This window comes from Urocitellus parryii, chromosome 5 (genome assembly GCF_045843805.1).
Source record: "Urocitellus parryii isolate mUroPar1 chromosome 5, mUroPar1.hap1, whole genome shotgun sequence".
Lineage (NCBI taxonomy): Eukaryota > Metazoa > Chordata > Mammalia > Rodentia > Sciuridae > Urocitellus > Urocitellus parryii.
Genome location: NC_135535.1, coordinates 108,235,813 through 108,254,492, shown reverse-complemented (window position 1 = coordinate 108,254,492; position 18,680 = coordinate 108,235,813). Strand labels below are relative to the sequence as shown.

General features: G+C 36.6%; 1 protein-coding gene across 2 annotated transcripts in view; it reads right to left on the bottom strand.

Annotated features, from left to right (window-relative positions):
• Ano2 (anoctamin 2) overlaps positions 1 to 18,680 on the bottom strand; it is a 331,044-nt gene that overhangs the window by 167,466 nt on the left and 144,898 nt on the right. For both annotated transcript variants that reach the window (XM_026403278.2, XM_077798741.1), the window contains 2 exons: positions 6,389 to 6,523; positions 651 to 811 (listed from right to left, as the gene is read on the bottom strand). In XM_026403278.2, the coding sequence (XP_026259063.2) occupies positions 651 to 811; positions 6,389 to 6,523 (296 nt within the window). The remainder of the gene's footprint in view (positions 1 to 650; positions 812 to 6,388; positions 6,524 to 18,680) is intronic.

The window sequence follows — 18,680 nt, the reverse complement described above, 5'->3', positions numbered from 1 at the left end:
TGTGTGTGTGTGTGTGTTTTCATGATCTGATAAGTGTGGCTCAGAGCAAGTTTGTTACCCTGATACTCTCCGGGGGGAAAAGAGGAGGAGGAAAGTGAAGAAACTATTTGTTCTTTCTTTCTCAAATCTCTCTGGTGGAAATACAGAAAACACCACTCTGGTACTCAATAAAATCTCTACAGTCTATACTCATGGTGTCCTAAATATAGCATTGAGCCTGGGGTCAGGAGGCCAGATCTTAGCCCACTTTTACCACCAGCTAACTATCCAACCACGGGGGGTTACAGCACAACATCTATGATTTTACATGACTAAGGAAATGTGCCTAGAGGATCCCATGGGTATGATAGGTGCTTTCAAATCATGAAATCATACATGAGGCCAGTATGGGGTTGACATTACTGTATCTAAGAGAAAACAGATAAGGTCATGAAGGATATTTTTGTTTTCTGTTCATCAGAATGAGTAAAGAAGAGAAAGGAATTGTCCTTAAAAAGCTTCTTGAGATATGAAAAAAAATCTACTAAAGAGAGCAAACTGAAGACTATGAATTGGAAGCCCTTTTCTAAGAACATTCACTGCATGGCCATTTTTAGAGCTTGATAGCTCTACAGAGAGTCCCCATATAAGCTGCATGATGACCCACTTACCCCACAGAGCCATGAAGATGGAGAAGACAACGGTGGCAGGGTTGTCAAACAGGTGGCTGGCCCGTGCAGTCCCACAGGCTGAGCTGAGGTTCCAGTAGTCACAGGACTTGTCACACAGGGGACACATGGTAAAGGCATTCTGCTGGTCACACATCTCTTTGCTGCAGTGGACAGATGCTGGGTCAGATGGAGCTCAGGTAGGGCCCAATTATAGGCAAGTCACCCTCAAAAGACCTCCCATTTCCAAATCTGTGGTTGAGTTTATCAAGTCCATAAGTAAATAATATCAAAAAAGTTAGGTTTGGATTGTTCATCTGAGAGTGTTACTCATATTTTGTCAACAACAACAAAATAAACAGAGACAAATGGTCCATCTTTTAAGGTATGGAACTCCCTGTCACTAGATGTATCCCAGAAAGTTAGTGACTGCATGTCAGAGATATTGGGCTTTGAATGATACCCTAGAAAGTTCATTCAAAATGTGTTGAGTTTGTGAGGTTGGTAGCAAGCATCAACAATTGTGAATTAATCACCTGCCTGAAGCTGGATTTCATCACCCATTCTTCAAGTATGTGCTTTCTTCTTAAACCCTACTGAATGACTCACAGATGTGTGGAATGGGTCACAAGTAGAATCAAACAAGTATGTATGGTTGGACCAGCACAAGCTCTAAAAAAAAATCCATGGGAAACAAATGTAATAAAGCTGGGTTGGAAGCCCTTTTCTAAGAACATTCACTGCATGGCCATTTGTAGAACAGAGATTAATAACCTCAATCTAATAAGAATTATCATTACCATGAAATAGGATTAGGGAGAAAGAAAAATTCTTCCAAAGTCTAGACCCTCTGGTACTTGGGAAAGAAGCATGAGCCAGAAAATATCAAGTGCCCATATTCTACCCTATTCCAAGGACACTTCTACTTAATGGGTGGATGAGTATATATGAAATTCCATTCATGGATTAGGTTATTAGGTGAATTCAACAAATTTGGGTTCATATAAAAGCTTACAAATAAGATTCAAAAAATTACCAGCACTGTCAGGCTTCCTCAATTTATCCCTTCAAACCACATCGTGGCTGGAAAATGAATGAACTCATCACTTTGGTGTGTAACAAGTGGATTGTTAAGCTCGTGGTTTTGGGGGAGAGAGGGTGGAGAACTCAAGAGTTCATGAAAACGAGACTTTGGCTGTTCCCACCGAGCAGCTGGAACCATGGTGATGGGGAGGCAGGGCATCCTGGGCTGAAAACCACAGTTCTGTTTTCTATAGAAAGAGGCAGCAGAGGGCGCTGCAGAGCATGGCTGTCAAGGGGGAGTCCACTGTCCCATGGTGGAGCTGGTGCCCTGTTCAAAGAAGGGCCTCCATGAAACCTATAAAGTTGAGGAACACTGTGTCCATTTCCCCATCATTAAGAAGTTGAAGAGTGAGAGATTTACTGAGAACTGTCACTTTCTGTCAAGTTCCAGCTTCTAGGCTTCTGTTTTTAATGAGCTATTAAGTCCCCATCAGGGAAGGGCCTTCTGTGTGAGAGAATGGAAACTCTAGGTCTCTGAGGATAAATTCTAGTTCCTCCACTGACTTGCTGCTAAGCCCTCCACTGGCAAGTGTCAATAAAAATGACTCATTCACATTGAAATTATTAAATGGTAATATCTTAGTAATAAGTTCAGCTGTGCTAGTTTCACCTGGGCACGTTCTTATTGGCAAATACAGAACAAGGTCTATTTTAGTCTTCTGAGTCAGGCAAATGTTCACAAGGTGGATGAGAAGAAATTGCTACTTTCAGAAAAGAAAATGTCCTCTTAGAAAACAGATTTATAGAGAAAATAGTTTGTCCATATAAGTTCTTGTAAAAAGCTTTGTTTTTAAGCCATGTCTCAGTGCTGCCCTTCAAGTGTGTACGTTAAGGACTTCACTTTGTTCAGAGTTTTTAAAGCCAGGACTGGGAAGACAGATAATCCTAGTTAAACTAATCTTAGTTAAATCTAGTCAATGCTAAAAGGTCAAGAATGAAGAAAGTATTAGCAACCAACTTGGTGCAAAGCACTTTGAAACATAAGTGCTGTGTAAATTATTGGCTTTTTAAATTAGAGTGCAGGCAGCTATCAATCACTTGTACAAAATAGCAGCCACAGTAGCATGGATTATTCTCTATTCGTCTAAATTTGAAGTCAGAATGCTTGCTATGTATTTTTTGATACAAGCGATTTTAACAAAATTCTAGAGACGTTCTGTCTCAAAATGACATTAAAATGACTTTGTATCCCCTGAAAGAGGCTGCCTCTGGACAAGTTGAAGAATGAGGAAGTCCACCTAGAAGTGAAATCATGTCTGAGTTACTCACTAGGTATATGAAAAATTCAGATCTCCAATGAGAAGTAATGGTGGCCATAAATCTAATGGCATATTTTTTCAACCCATCATTTTCTTTAGAAAGCATAGGAAGGTTGATAAATGACCTGACAATCAGTTGAACCAAGACCCTAAAGCAATTGGGGTTCTTAAGAGTGAATCACTGCTCACAAGTTGGGTAAGGCAGAACTTGCTAGCACAAAGTAGGGAGGTACAAAGAGGCAATTATTCAGACAAAACATCTGCTATTAAGGTCTCAGGCCTAAAGTAACAACCTTTTTTCTCCAATATGGTTTGGATTAATCAGCTTTTCCAAAAAATGTTCCAATCTTCCCTATCCATGTAAGTAAGTGCTTAACAAATGAAATCAGTCCCTTGGTAAGTAAAGTTCTATAGATGTATCACATGCACATGGAATTATTACTTACCAACTTTTGAATATATCTTTCATATCAAAGTTATTAGTGTGGAATAAAGGGTGCATTTAATATCTAAATTTAAAATATAAATATAAAATATAATATAAAATCTAAAACAATCCCAAAAATAGTGCAAGTTTTTAATCACACTTAGGAGTGACTGGGCTGATAGACACAGACCCATAAAGAATATGAATTTATTTAGATTCAATATTGGGATTTAGTGAATATTCCTCTGTTGATGAAGAGTGGCATTTTGTGTGTTTCCATCAGGCCCATAAATCTTGGGCTTTTGATAGATATGCAATTATGTTTAAAGAGCAGTCCTTTTTTTAAAAAGACACCTATATATAAAATACTTATTTTTTTCTATTTTTTTCATCCTTCCCAATTTACCACGTTCTATCCTGAGTCTGAAAACCAACACCCAAATTTCAATTTTATATTAGTCAATTTTAAACTTTCTTTACTGTTATTTACAGTTTAAAAAACATATAAGACTCCAGTATGCAAATACATTCACCCTTGACCCTCACACTTATATTGCTGAAATGTATCTCATTAAACATTTGTCCTTCCTGCTTGTAATGAATAATAATGCAGTACTATCCTATCTCATCATAGTTCATTTAAAAAATAACCCTTCAAATTGATTCCACAACCTACCCGTGGGTTGCTCTTCATAGGTGGTAGAATATGACATGCTCTAAGGGGCACAACATGTCAGCAATGATAACAACTGCATTTTACATGTGTATATCCCTGCACATATGTTAGCGGTGTGAATGTGTGGTGTGCGTGCCTGTAGCTAGATATATAACTTTGTAGCATGTGCAGACCGTGGCCATTTCCAGCTGCAGTGGTTGCTCGCCACATGTATTCCCATATGGGGATCCAGGGCACAAATTCTAAGCCCTGATGTGACCCAGCATGTGGATGCCCCACCCACCACACTGCTTTGTTTCCCTGTGCACACTATGGGGCTTTCCTGTTTTGATCAACCTGAGACCAGACATCTAGGAATCAAAACTAGACAAAGAAAACAAGAGAACATACCTAGGCAAGCTCCCAGTGAAGCTACTGAGCTGCCAAGGAGGGTTTGAGCCTTCTGAAGACTTCACTGTTGCAAAAGGCAAAGACTTTAAACCAGGAAGCAAAAAAGTTCACCTCCCATCCCTGAAGATTATTAGCAGTTGGACTTTGACAATTTAGGTAATCTCACTGGGCATGAGTTTATCCATCTCTAAGTGAAAATAATACTATTATCATATAGATTTTACAACACTGATCTCTTACAGGATCAAAGAAACTATTAAATAAAAATCACCTAGCACTATGCCTGGCAAAAGATAGGTATTTGAATATTATTTCTTCCTTCATAATAGATGGACTAGGGAAGGTAGCCCTAAAACCAATTAGAACCCTAATAACCAACCTCTGTCACAAAGGCCCCAGAACTCCCAATACTTGACAGAATGACAGTATACTTGACAGATGACAGTAAAGTTTTATACACAAAATATCCGAGCTCTTGTCTCTTACACCAAATTATTTAGCTTTATTCTACAGACCATTTCTATAGAGTGAGAGTGGCAAGAAGAACCATCTGGATCCTGCCTAATGATGGATACATTTTCCTCAACAAGTTCAATTCTGGGTCCTTCCTTCAGGACAGTCACTGTATCCCCCCCAAAATTTAATAGGTACTCATAATATCCCCAGCCTTCTTATCTACCTGGTCACGTTGCTATAGACGGATTGTGCCCATGACCACCACTGATTAGTCCAGGACCTCTACCTAAGTCAAACTGAGCCAATAAGACCTTCCCACTTGAGATCCATTGAGTATAAAGCTCTAGTAGCATTCATGACCTACTAGCAGCACTGTTTACATTAAATAGAGAAAATCTGTAGTGAAACCAGTAAATATTAGAAAGAACCAGAGTCAGGAGATAAACAGGAGACCCTGTTTATCCTTAGGTCATCCACAAGCCTGCAACTGGGTTCCTTGAAGTCACCCTAGAACCCTTATAATAAAGTCTCTTTTTTTACTCAATCTAGTTCAACTTGCATTTCTATCATTTGCAACCAAAAGAATATTATAACATGCTAGCCATTCATCAGTTTGCAATGCTAGTTCTAAAGACAGCCAGAGATTTTACATTCTAAAAGTTAGCTAAGCATTTTGTCTCTTGTACTTTTCCCATATATTTTGATTCATTTAATAGTTATTCATTGATTCTCGGCTATGTGCCAGATACTGTCTCCTTTAAGCTTCAACACCAACACCGTGAGTTAGCCTTTATTATTACTGTTTTATAGCCAGAAAACTAAGACTCAGAGAGTGAACAGTCCAGTCACCCAGTTAATACGTAACACTGTCATTCCTAAAGAGCTCCTTTCCTTTGTAGGCTGTCTCTCTCTCTTACAAGGACCATTCTTTGGTCAATCCCAGCACTGCAAGAGCCTCTCCATGGGTTCTGTCACTTCCTGCAGTTTCTGATTCCTGAACCATCCATTAACCTTCCTTCCTCAGTTTTAGAAGATCCTGTTTCTTCACAACATTTTATTCCAACAGTGTTTGACCACACAGATAGGTGATTTCTATCCAATGCTGCTCTGCACACCCTATCTTAGGTCTTATGAGAAACTAAAGAAAAAAAGTCAAGAAGAGGAAAAACATCATTTCTCTGGCATTTTCCTCCCTTCGGGTATTATTTACCTGCCCAGACCCTGGCACTGGGGTAAGGTCCACTAGGAAAGGAAGAGGGTCAAGCCCAGCACGGCTCTGAAGCCATTCCCAAATCCATAGCTCCCTAATCTCTCTGGAGAGAAGTTACCTGTGTGGTAAGAGAAGGAAGACAGAGTTTGGAAGGAAGCCTGTGAAATGTACTTGCAACTGGAGGAAACTCCAAACTACCAACATGTGAGAACTGAGCCTTTTTCTTTAAACCTGTCTTACCTGGGAATATCTTCTTCGATAGTTGCACATCCATAAAGAAAGACAATCACCCCAATTACAGAAGATGGGATGAGGAATGATGTATATAACCCCAGCCAGGCAAAATACAGCCCAATTTTTTCTCCAAAATATTTTCTAGGAAAAAAAGAAAGGAAAAGGAAATACATATTAAGAACATCATATATTTTCCTTATTTCTATTTGTTCTATGTCTACCAGTGGTCAGTGCAAATACTCATTAGTTCTTGTAATAAACACAAAAGGTTGTAGGTTACATGGGAAAGGGTGCACTTTGATGCAAAGAATCGACAACTGGTCTGTCTTTTCTGAAATTAACTGTATTCCATTGGAATCACATACAGACACCTGTCTTAGCTATTGATGTGAAACAGAGAGCTGCAAGAAAAAAATCCAGCCTTAACAGCAAACTAGAAATATACTGTACTTATTTTATGTTTGGGTTACCTCTCTACTGGTGGGAGAGATATGTGAAGTTATCTGGTATTATTGTTTTGATGGGAAAAGAGAGGAACCGCAGAATGAATTAGGTCAAATTATGCTATCATATGTAAATGTTTCATAGTGAATTCCACCTTTATGCATATCTATAATGTGCCACATTAAAACTGATAGATAAATAGAAGGAATACCAATTGGGTAGAGGAAGAAGAATGGGAGGATAAAGGAGGGGAAGGAAAAAGGAAATACTGGAAACTCCATATAATAGTTCATACATGTATGATTATTGAAAATGAGTCTCACTGTTATACATAACTATAATGCAGTAAGAAGAACATTCAAAAATAAAATGAAGTTATTTTACACACACATACACCATAAGTGTTGGCATTTTTACCAAACATTAATAATACATTATCATTTCAATCTACAGACACACGCACCTTCTTGGAATCAACTTATAGAAACAAAACACACAAATTGTGTATTTGGACATGCATACTTACATAGAGACATACACACACTCCTCAGAAAATCATTACAAGAAATTCAATAAAATATTAGTTATGGTTTCTTTGGATGATAAGATTATGGGTGATTTTTATTTATTTTTGAAACTTCTTTACTGAAGTATGATTGGTGTACAAAAGTTATACATAATTAACTTGCACGGTATGCGGAGATACCTGTGAGCACAATCAGACATTTACGAAATGTATCCTTCACCTCCAAGTTTCCTTCTGCCTCTGCTCTCTTTTTTTCATTTTATTTTTTCTTTTGTTTGATGAACACTTAACCTAAGATTTACCCTACTAGGATAATTTTAATTACACAATACACTATTGTTAACTACAGGGTCTAGGTTGTACAAAGAATTTCAGAATTTATGTACTTTCCATAATGAAATCTTTTTACCCTCTTTCTGTTTTTCCCTTCTTGCAGTCCCTGGAAATCACTCTTCTACTCTTTAGTTCTATGAGTTTGATAATTTTAAAATTCTTCCCAGAGGTGAGATCATGCAATATTTGTCCCTTTGTATCTGGTTTATTTCACTTATCATAATGTCCACCACCAAGTCCATCTGTATTGTCACCAATAGCAGGATTTCTTCTTTTGTAAGGCTGAATGGTCTTCCACTGTATGTGTATAGATCCTTTGTTTACTCATATATCTATGGATGTACACTTGAGTTGTTTCTACATTTTGGCAATTGTGAATGACAAGGAGGCTATAAACATTTTTTTATTTTTATTTTTTTTTTACTAATGACTTGTAGGAATCTTCTATTTTTGGATAAAATCTCTTACCATATGTATAGTTTACAGATACAGGCTCCCATTCTTTATGTTGTCTTTCACTCTTTGATTGTTTCCTTTGCTTGTATAGAAGCTTTTCAATTTGCTATAATCAAATTTATCTCTTTATACATTTTGTTATCTATGCTTTGGGTGTTATATGCAAAAAAAACATTGCTATTTCCAATGTTTACCAGCTTTTTCCCCATGTTCTCCTAAGAGTTATATCATTTCAGATTTTACAATTAAGTCTTTTGAATTGACTTTTTTGTATGGTATAAGATAAGTGTCCACTGTTACACTTTTGCAAGCAGACATACAGTTTTCCCAACACCACTTATTGAACATTAGGTAGTATGGACATTTTAATAACATTAATTCTTCCAATCCCTGAACACAAGATTTCTGTCCTTTTATTTTTGCCTTTTAAAATCATTTTTAATAGTTTTCAGTGTGAAAATCTTTTACCTCCTTGAATAAGTTTGTTACTAGGCATTTTTTTCTTTTTGATGCATTTGTGAGACATTTTTTTCTTAAATTTTCTTTTTAGATAGGTCATTGTTAGTATATAGAAATGCAACTGATTTTTATATGTTGATTTTGAATGCTGAAACTTTTCTGAATTTGTTTATTCCACCAGATTTTTGGATGGCATTTTTAGGGTTTTCTATAGTTAAGATCATGTTATTTGAAAGAAGAAAAAAATTTTAATCTTTTATTTCCAATTTGAATTCCTTCCATTTCTTTCTCTTAATTAATTGTTCTGGCTAAGATTTCTAGTACCACATTGAATAGGAGAGGCAAGAGTGAGCATCTTTACTTTATTCCAGACTTTAGAAGAAAAGCTTTCATTTTTCATCATTAAATATGATATTATCTGTGTGGTTTTCATATACATCTTCTATTATGTTAGGTAAATTCCTCTTAAATCTAATTTGTTGAAATTTTCATCAAAAAACAATGTTGAATTTTGTTAGATATTTTTCTGTTTCTATTTATATTATCATGTGATTTTTATCTTCATTCTGTTTCTATGAATATTAAGATTTAGATATGAGGTGTTCCCCCAAAAGCTCATTTGTGAGATAATGCAAGAAAGTTTAGAGGCAATAAGAGTCTTAACCTAATCACTGCAGTACTTCACTTGAATGGAGTAATTTATTTGTATTGCAGTAATTTATTTGTAAGGTGCTATGGTCCTCACATTTCTGGGTTCAATTTATTTGGGTACACTGAAGCTTTATGAACCTGAAAGTATATTTCTCTCCCTAGATTTTAAAAGATTTCATCTATTATTTTTTTTAAATAAACCACCTTCTCTCTCTCTCTCTCTCTCTCTCTCTCTCTCTCTCTCTCTCTCTTCTCTTTCTGAAACTTTCATAACACATATATAGGTTCACTTAATGATGCTGTTTAAATCCCTTAAGATTTCTTCATTCCTTTTCTATTTAATTTTTGTTCTTCTGATTGGACAATTTCAAAGGACTTGTCTTTAAGTTCACTGATTCTTTCTTCTGCTTAATTGAGTCTGCTACTGAAGCTGTCTCTTGAATTTTTCAGTTCTGTAACTATATAGTTTAGTTCCATAATTTCAGTCTGGTTATTTTTCATGGTTTCTTTGTAGAATTTCTCATTTTGTTCAAATATTATGCTCCTGGTTTTGATTTCGATTTTAAGTTGTCTATATGTGTTCTTTTGGCGCTCAGTGAGATTCTTTAATATCATTAATTTTAATTACTTGTCAAGCAGATTGTGGATTTCAATTTTAAAAAGGGTCACTTACTGGAGCTTTATTGGGCTCCTTTGTTAGTGTCACGTTTGCATGATTCTTGTGGCCCTCAGTTGGCAGATGTGAATTTTAGAAGCAGTCACTTCTTCCAGTTGTTACTGAACAGTTTTATCAGTTAAAGATCTTAATAAAACATGAAGGTAAGAAATTATGGGAAGGTCATCAGCCAGCATGGTGAGCCAGCTAGCAGTAAATGGGAAGACCTAAGCCAAGATCTAAAATTGTACATGCTGTCAGGATCCACGGGTAGGAGTGTTTCAAGAGTGTATGGGCAGATGGGCCTATTGAAAGGGTTTAGAAGTGGACTGGGCTTCTGTTCTACAGACTGGTATGGCTGTTGAGATCCACACACAGGTCAGGCTGCCTTTGGCCTAATGGGCAGGCAAGGCTGCTTATAGGTCTATGGGAGAATGGGTAGAGCTTTCACCATGTCTTCTAGTTTGTGGTAATGGGCATGCCACCAGAGGCACATGTGAACAGGATTCTTGTATGATATGCACACAGAGAGAGCTACTTCTGGATCTGGTGGTCTGTGGTTGGCTAGTCTTCCACAGGGGTGCATGTGGGTGGGACTGCTATCAGAGGGCACAGCCCCACCTTCTTAATGGAACATCAGCTGGTTAATAAGTTATTAAGAAAAAGTGATTCCTTGCTACCTACTCGCATCTTTTGATTCCCAGCTTATATTTAACAAACCTCTAAAAAGCAATTTCCTTGCTGGGCACATTGGCGCACACTGTTATCCCACTGGCTCCAGAGGTTGAGGCAGGAGGATCAAAGTTCAAAGCCAGCTTCATCAACAATGAGGCACTAAGCAACTCAGGGAGACCCTATCTATAAATAAAACACAAAAAGGGCTCAGGATGTGGCTCAGTGGTTGAGTGTCCCTGAGTTCAATTCCCATTATCCATCTGCCATTAAAAGCAATTTCCTTCTAGATAAATACTGATCATAGATTTCTGGTGAGGAAAAGTACAGTCTACAGAGAAGCAATAGACTTCATTTCTCAGGAGCCAGTGACCTAAAACATAGGAGAGAAATGGAATACTTGCCCATACTTTGATGGAAGGACTGGAGGATAAGGAGGACAGTGTCATAATCTATTTACCCACCATCAGGGGCTGACTTCCACTTAAGATTTAGACAGTTGAAAGAATGCAGTTTCCACTGCCCCAAGAGAAATCTGGAAAATCTGTGAAATAAGTCTGCTGCCATGGGAGAAGGGCAAGACACTCTTCCACCCGAAATCCCACAAATAAAAGGCACAAATGGACTCTGAGTAGTAGAGGGAGAACGTGAATGCTGAGAAAGCCTCATTATTGAGGCTTAGGTGTAACAAGAATTAGTGCTCTGCTCCTGAGGAAGAAGTGGGGACATGGTGAGAGTCCCCTCTATGCCACAGCGGCAGGAGGACTTCTGAAAGGTAAGGATGGAAGATGAACAATAAGGACAATTTTTTTAGAACTTCAGGGCCCAAGAAAATCATAAAGTAGTATCAGGCCATTACTAAAGGAATTTGAAGTTTGTGATATACTGAAAGTGACTCTAGCAGCAACAAAATACGGACCCATCTCAACCTCTGATTAGACTGATTCAGCTCCCCTAATTAGAGGCATACATATTTCTAGAAATAAATACTATTTACTTGGTTCTACTGTCCTATAAGATATAGTGTCTAGCATTCAAATTACAAGATACATGAAAAAACAAAATCTTGTGGTCAAGAAACAAGGGAATTGATGAAATTGAAGGTCATTTGGATATTTGCCCAGATAAGGAATTCAAAATAGCCATAATGTATACATTAGAGATGACTCCACCACAAAGGATGAATTAAACACAAAGAGAAAAGAAGTAGACAATGAAAATAATAGAGCAATCAAGAGCTATAAGGACAATATCAAAGGTACTATCATGCATATAATTTGAGTCCCCAAAGAATTAGAGAAAGACAGCTGAAGTATTTGAATGCAGTGTGGCTAAAATTTTTCCAAAAGTAATGAAGAGCAATAAATATGAATCAAAGAAGTTCAGAGCACCCCAAGCATAATAAACACCAAAAAATAAATAAAATATAAAGAACTACTTACATAAATGCATCATAGTCAAATTTTGAAAACCAGAGATAGAAAAAGAAAATAAACAAGCTGAGTGAGGTGGGTGGGGTATTAGAAACAGAGAGGAAAATGTCTAGCCAATTCGTAGTAGTTGCAGCCAATTTCTTGGCAGAATCTATGCAAGCCATAGAAGAAGGTATAGAAAGAATAAAAAACTTATTTCAGAATATTATACATAAAGAAAATATCTTTCAAAAAGGAAACAAAACAAATACTATTTCATCAAGTAAAAGCTGAAAGAATTCATTGCCAGCAAATCTACATTACAAGAAATGTTGAAGGACATTCTTTAGTCAAATAAACTAGTTATAGAAAAGATCAAACTTCAAAATTTGAAGTGCGGTTTCCCCTGAATGAGTATCATTTTCACACAACCATAAACTCAAAAAATGATTAAGTCAAATCATTTTAAGTCAGGGACGATCTGTAGAGACATTAAACCTCTCTTTCAGTAATTAAGCAAACAAGTAAACATATAAACAAGTAAACATACAAACCAACTCAACCAAGAATACTCCACTTAGCAACAGAAGAAAATGTAGTCTTTTCAATACATTTGCACCAAGATAGACCACATTTTGAATCATAAAACCAATTTAACAAATTTAAGAAGTTTAAAAGGGTGGAAGCAATAAATATTTTGCTCTCTGACTACAACAAAATTAAACTAAAAATTGTCAACAGAAAGAGATCTGGGAAAATTCCCAAATATTTGGAAATTAAACAGTTTCCTTCTAAACAGCCCATGGATCAAAGAAGAAACCATCAAGTAAATTAAAAAGTATTTTAAAATGAGTAAAAATGAAAACATAACAAACCAAACTTTGTGGGATGGCACTGAAATCAGGTTTACAGGGAAATTTATAGCATTAAATACTTACATTAAAAAACAAGAGAGTTTTGAATTCGTAATCTAACCTCATACTGTAACTGGGGGGAAAAAGGAAAGGAGTACATTCAGTCCAGAGCAAGCAGAAGGAAGGAAATAATAAAGGTGAGAGTATAAATCAATAACTTTCAAATATTGGCAACTAATTCAATTGAAAAAGATTGTGCAAGTCAATCAAAAGATGTACAAGAACTGGACATTGTCCCTGGTATAGCCACTGGCACTTTCTATAGAATAGCAAAAACAACAGAACACAGCTCTGAAACAGAAAGGCCTGGATATGAAACTTGCCTCTGCTGATTCCTGACCTGGAAAAGTTTCTCAACTTCTCCAACCTCCATTATTCCCATTTAAAATTTTATTAGTGTGAAAATTAAATGAGCAAATTTTATGAGAGCATGGTAAATGAACAATAAATGTTAACTGTTATTGATCCTATTATTCTGAAATTCTATTAACATGGAGAACTTCTGTCCATCCACTAACACCAAAACACCACAAGTGAAAAAGAGGGCTACATAATGGCGAGATTTTTACATATAACTGTTCAATAAAGGGAATGTTGTCAAAACACATAAAGAATTTCTTCCATTGAGAAATAGGCAGATAACCAATAGAAAACTGGGCAAAAGACTTGACTCAAACTTCACAAGAAAGGATATCCAAGTGAACAATACATATAAAAGTGCTTAATTTCTTTAATTAACCATCAGGGAAATGCCAACAGGGCATATTCCTGAGGAGATGGCCCTGCTAACTGGAGGGAGAGAGTCATGTGCTCAACTCCTGCCAAGCCCACATCAACCTGGTAGGATAGCAGACACACACCTTCCTTCTTGTCCTTACCAAAAAATTAATGTTTTCCTAACCTTGCTGAAATTGGATTAAAGGCACATTTGGTGACCTGAGGCATGTTGTAAGCAGATACAGGGATTTTGGAGAAAATGTTCTAAGTTTTTAATGAAAGTTCATAATCATTGGTTCTCTGGAAGGCAGCATGGAAATTCCCAGCTATAGTAGAAGCCAGGGAAGCCAGAAAACTCTCCATCATGAACTGAGAGACAGGCCAATGTAGATTTTATATTCAAAATTATAAACATTATTTTTCTCTACTCTCAACTCTTTGAGATAATATAAATGAACTATGGTTGATAAGGAACCAGCATTGGAGAAAAAGGGAGGAAATGAAACATTTATTTAGCTTGGACCATATGCCCAGGCCTGAGTGAAGGAATTTCTACATAGCATTTCATTTAATACTTCCTGAACATTGTGCAACTGGTTAAAAATTAATGTTGTGGTTGTCTTTAAAAAATTAATGTTAAGATTCAACTATGGTTAGATTTAGATGTGCAAGACAGTTAAAGTCATCTTGATCCTTTTATGTTTTAAAAAACAGTCTCTTTGGGATAAATCCAAACCTCATTAGTATCTTATTCAAGTCTTTTCTAATCAAGGTGTTTCTACCTGTTGATATATCTCCTTGAATGAATGGAAGGACCTGCTAATTAGCCATGCCTCCACAGTAGGAGAGATAGGAATGGAATGGAATAGAATGAAATGGAATAAAATGGGTTAGATGGAATGAAATAAAATGGGATGGGATGGGATAGGATACAATAGTTAGAAATGAATATAATAAAATAAAGTGTCTCTGTTTCTTAGTGCCTACTTTATTCCTGGTATGCTGTTGAATACACATTATCTCTGATGGTCCTCACAAAAATCCTACAAAAGGATATAAGGTCTTGGCAAGCAAATGATGTCCTCACATCCTTGTGTGAATGAAAAGGTTCATTCCACAGGAATACATAGTCCCATATAATTCACAGGCTTGGAGTGGAGTGTGATCTGGATTTCAGCTTCCACTTACCTCAGCCAGGTGTGTATGGGCCAGCTACAAAATTCACAAGCCTGTGTGGAAGCCCCAGAAGTAGAACTGTATCTACCATAAATAAGAGAATGGACCTAACCGGTAAATACCTTGCCTCAGTTAATGAAACAGTACTGTACTCTTGAGGACCAAAAGACCTTGCTCTTCACTACTACACCACACCACAGAAGCAGGCAGAAATATCTTTCAGGTTAGTATTACAAATGTCAATGGCTGTAGGTTCCAAATGACCCAAAATAATACAGAAGCCCTATTTTCTAGTTATGAGATTTGTACCCTAAACCCCATTTATGGGAATGGAAAAACAGGATATCATAGTAATTCATATTCTTTCAGCTTATTGGTTTCTAGTCTTATGGTTCCATCAGCCTACTCAATTTTTTTTCCCCTATGGATGGCTAGTAACAGTCAAGGTTGATGAAGTAGAACTACTGAAGTAGAACTCTTGATATCTGGTCCACTTAAACCTGCACTTAAACTCTTTCCCACCAGGCTTCTAGATATTGGGTATACAGAAACACAATCCAGTTGCTCAGGATAAAACCATTGAAATAATAATCCTTTACTCTTTTATCAAATTCTATTACCAACCCTTCAGCAAAACCTATAAACTTGACTTGCAAAAATGCACCAAATCCAACCATACCTCACCATCCCCACCAACAACAACCTGAACTAACTCTTCTCCCCTCTCCTCTGAGGCTAATGGGTGACCTGATCTATACCCTGCTTCTATCCTTAGCCTCTAGTTTCTTTGCTACAAAGCATCTGGAAGAATACTTTTATTCTTTTGTCAGATTTATTATTCCTCTGCACAAAATGATTGTCTGCATGTAGACTAAACCCCAAAATTGGAGAGAAAGTCTGCATTTCCAGTTATTCTGTGGTTTGAGATTCAAGCAGTGGGAGTAATGCTTCTCAGCAAGGTGAGTAAAAGGGGATTTGCTGAAATTCAACATTGGAAAGAGTCTCTTAGAGACTCAGAAACTCATGTGCATTGAACAAAGAATAAGAAAGAGTACATTGGAGTTGAGTTAGTTGTGACAGCAGTGGCACTGGTTAACTGCAGAGGGCAGGAATAACACAAATTTGGTACAGAAAAACCTGTAGATCAGAAAAGCACCCCGAATTTAAATAATCCAGAGGCTGCACAGTGAACTAGTGTTTGAAAAGTCCTATATTTCTAAACTGGCAAATGGAGAGCCAAGGCAGGAGCCATCTTGAGGAGGCCAGGAGATCATAGCAAACACTGTCATACAGTCCTTGCAAGTACCTGCTGTGTGGCCTAGGGTGTGCCTAGTAGAATGTGTGTGAAACAGGCACAAAGAAGATTGTACCAAGGAATTCAAGTCGGAAAAATGGAGGAATGTGCTACTTCTTTTCCCTTTGAGTCTAGTAGCTCTTGTAAGCTAAAGAGGATCAGGAAATTGAACAGACAGATGTGAATACACCCAGGAATTAAGCCTGGGATAGCTGTATTTGTGGAGGGTTGGCTCCCCTGCCCTGTGAGTAGAATTCTTGGGAGGCAGCTGAGATTCAGATTCTCATCAGAGACTGACATCTTCCTGGCTCTAGGGGTCTGTTGATCTAATATCTGTAGGGCAGATAACACCCAACACAATCTCTAAGGCCTGGTTAGACCTAAACCCCAGTTTCTGGAACTCTCCTCACAGAACTCTGTAGCAGTCCTACCCTTGGAGTGCACAGATCTGGTCTGTGCAGACAAAATTCCAATTGAGGGGCTGGGGTTGTGGCTCAGTGATCACTTGCCTAGCATGTATGAGGCACTGGGTTGAACCTCAGCATCACATAAAAATAAATAAATAACATAAAGGATTAAAAAATGCTTTAAAAAATCTGAAGTACTTCCCAATTTATCTTACCTTATATTGGGAAGAAGAGAATCTGAGAACTATTTCAACCAACTTCAATTTTTTTTGTTTTGTTTTGTTTTATTGATTACCTTTTTATTTTTAAATTTATTTATTCTAATTAGGTTTATATGACAGCAGAATGCATTTTGATTCATTGTACACAACTGCAGCACAACTTTTCATTTCTCTGGTTGCACATGATGTAGCATTGCACCATATGTGCAGTCATACATGTACCTAGGGTAATGAAGTACCTCTCATTCCACCAAAATTTCTGCCCCCATCAACTTCAATTTTAGATTTCTCCAACTGGCAGCTCAGTGAGCAACACAAAGAGGGAGAGGTTAATAATCCCCAGCCCTCCTTATTCATACCTTATTCATATCCATTCACTCATATTCTGCCCCCTCAATTTCTCTCTTCTTAACTCAAGAAGAAATGGAAAGAACAGGTAGGCAGGCATAGGCAATGACTAACCTGATCAACTGTTTTGATTGCCACCATCTCAGTGGAGACAATTCTTTTATTTTTCATTAAGAATTATTTTTCTTTATTTTTTATCTTTTAGTGTTCTTTCTGTGCTGATTGATTCAAGGATATGTAAGCATATACATTTTTTCTCATTTTAGCACTTTTTATGATAGTTATTTTTCCTTGTCTTGTTTTTGAGCATTAGGATTTTTGGTTTGCTAATTTTGATCTTACTTTGTTTTGTTTTTGTATTATTGTTTCTCTTCTTTCTCTCCATTCTTCTCCTGCAACAGACAAATTCTCTTGCAACATACAAAGTAACATGATGCTTCCTAAAGTCATAATCCCCTAGCAACTAACTCAAGGATTTTGATACAAATGAAATATCAGACAAAAAATCAGAATAATAATTATAAAACATAGGAAAAACCACTATATAAATTAAAGATGTAAGTATCAAATATGAATGAGAATTTCAATAAGGAGATAGAGATATTGAAAAAGAGCCAAACAGAAATCTTAGAAATGAAAGACATAATAAATCAAGTAAAGTGTTCAGTTAAAAGTATCTCTAATAGAATAGACCATGATAGAGGCAGAATCTCAAAGTTGAAAGACAAAGTAGCCAGTCTTGGACATTCAGACAGTATTAAAGTAAAGAAAATAAGTATCCATAATCAGAATATACAAGAACTCTGGGACAATATTAAGAAACTAAATTTAAGAATCATTGTTAATTGAAGAGGGTTGTGAGATGCAGGTTAACGGCATGAATAACCTCTTTGGGAAATAATAATATAAAATTTTCCCAACCTTAAAAAATGAGATGGACATCTAGATAGAGGATGGATTTGGAATTTCAAATAAACAAAATAAAAAATAAGATCCTCTCCACACACATCATAATTAAAATGCCTAACATATAGAATAAGAATAGAATTTCAAAAGTCTCAAGAGAAAATGTCAGGTCATATTTAGAGGTAAGTCAATCAGAATTATATATGATTTCTCTTCCCAAACTTAAAAAACCATAAATACTTGAAATATGTTCTAAGTCCTGAAAGAAAATAACTGTCAACCAAGATTACCATATCCAGCAAATCTAACCTTCAGCATTGAATAAGAAATGCAACCTTTCCAAGATAAGCACAAACTAAAAGAATTCATGATGACTAAGCCAGCACTATAGAAAACAATTAAGGAACTATTTTACACTGAAGAAATTGAAAATAAACCCCACAGCTCAAAAATGAACCAATTTCCTGTGAAAAGTGGCTAAGCAAATTTGGGACCAAATTGAACATTAGAAATAAATCAAAATCACAGGAATTAATAAACACAACTCTGTAATAACACTGAATGTAAATGGTCTCAACAATCTAATTACAGACATAGGCTGGCAGAATGGATTAAAAACAAGACCCAAATGTATGTTGCTTGCAAAAGACTCCCCTTACAGGCAAAGTCAGTCTCGGATTGAAAGTGAAAGGATGAATATTGATATA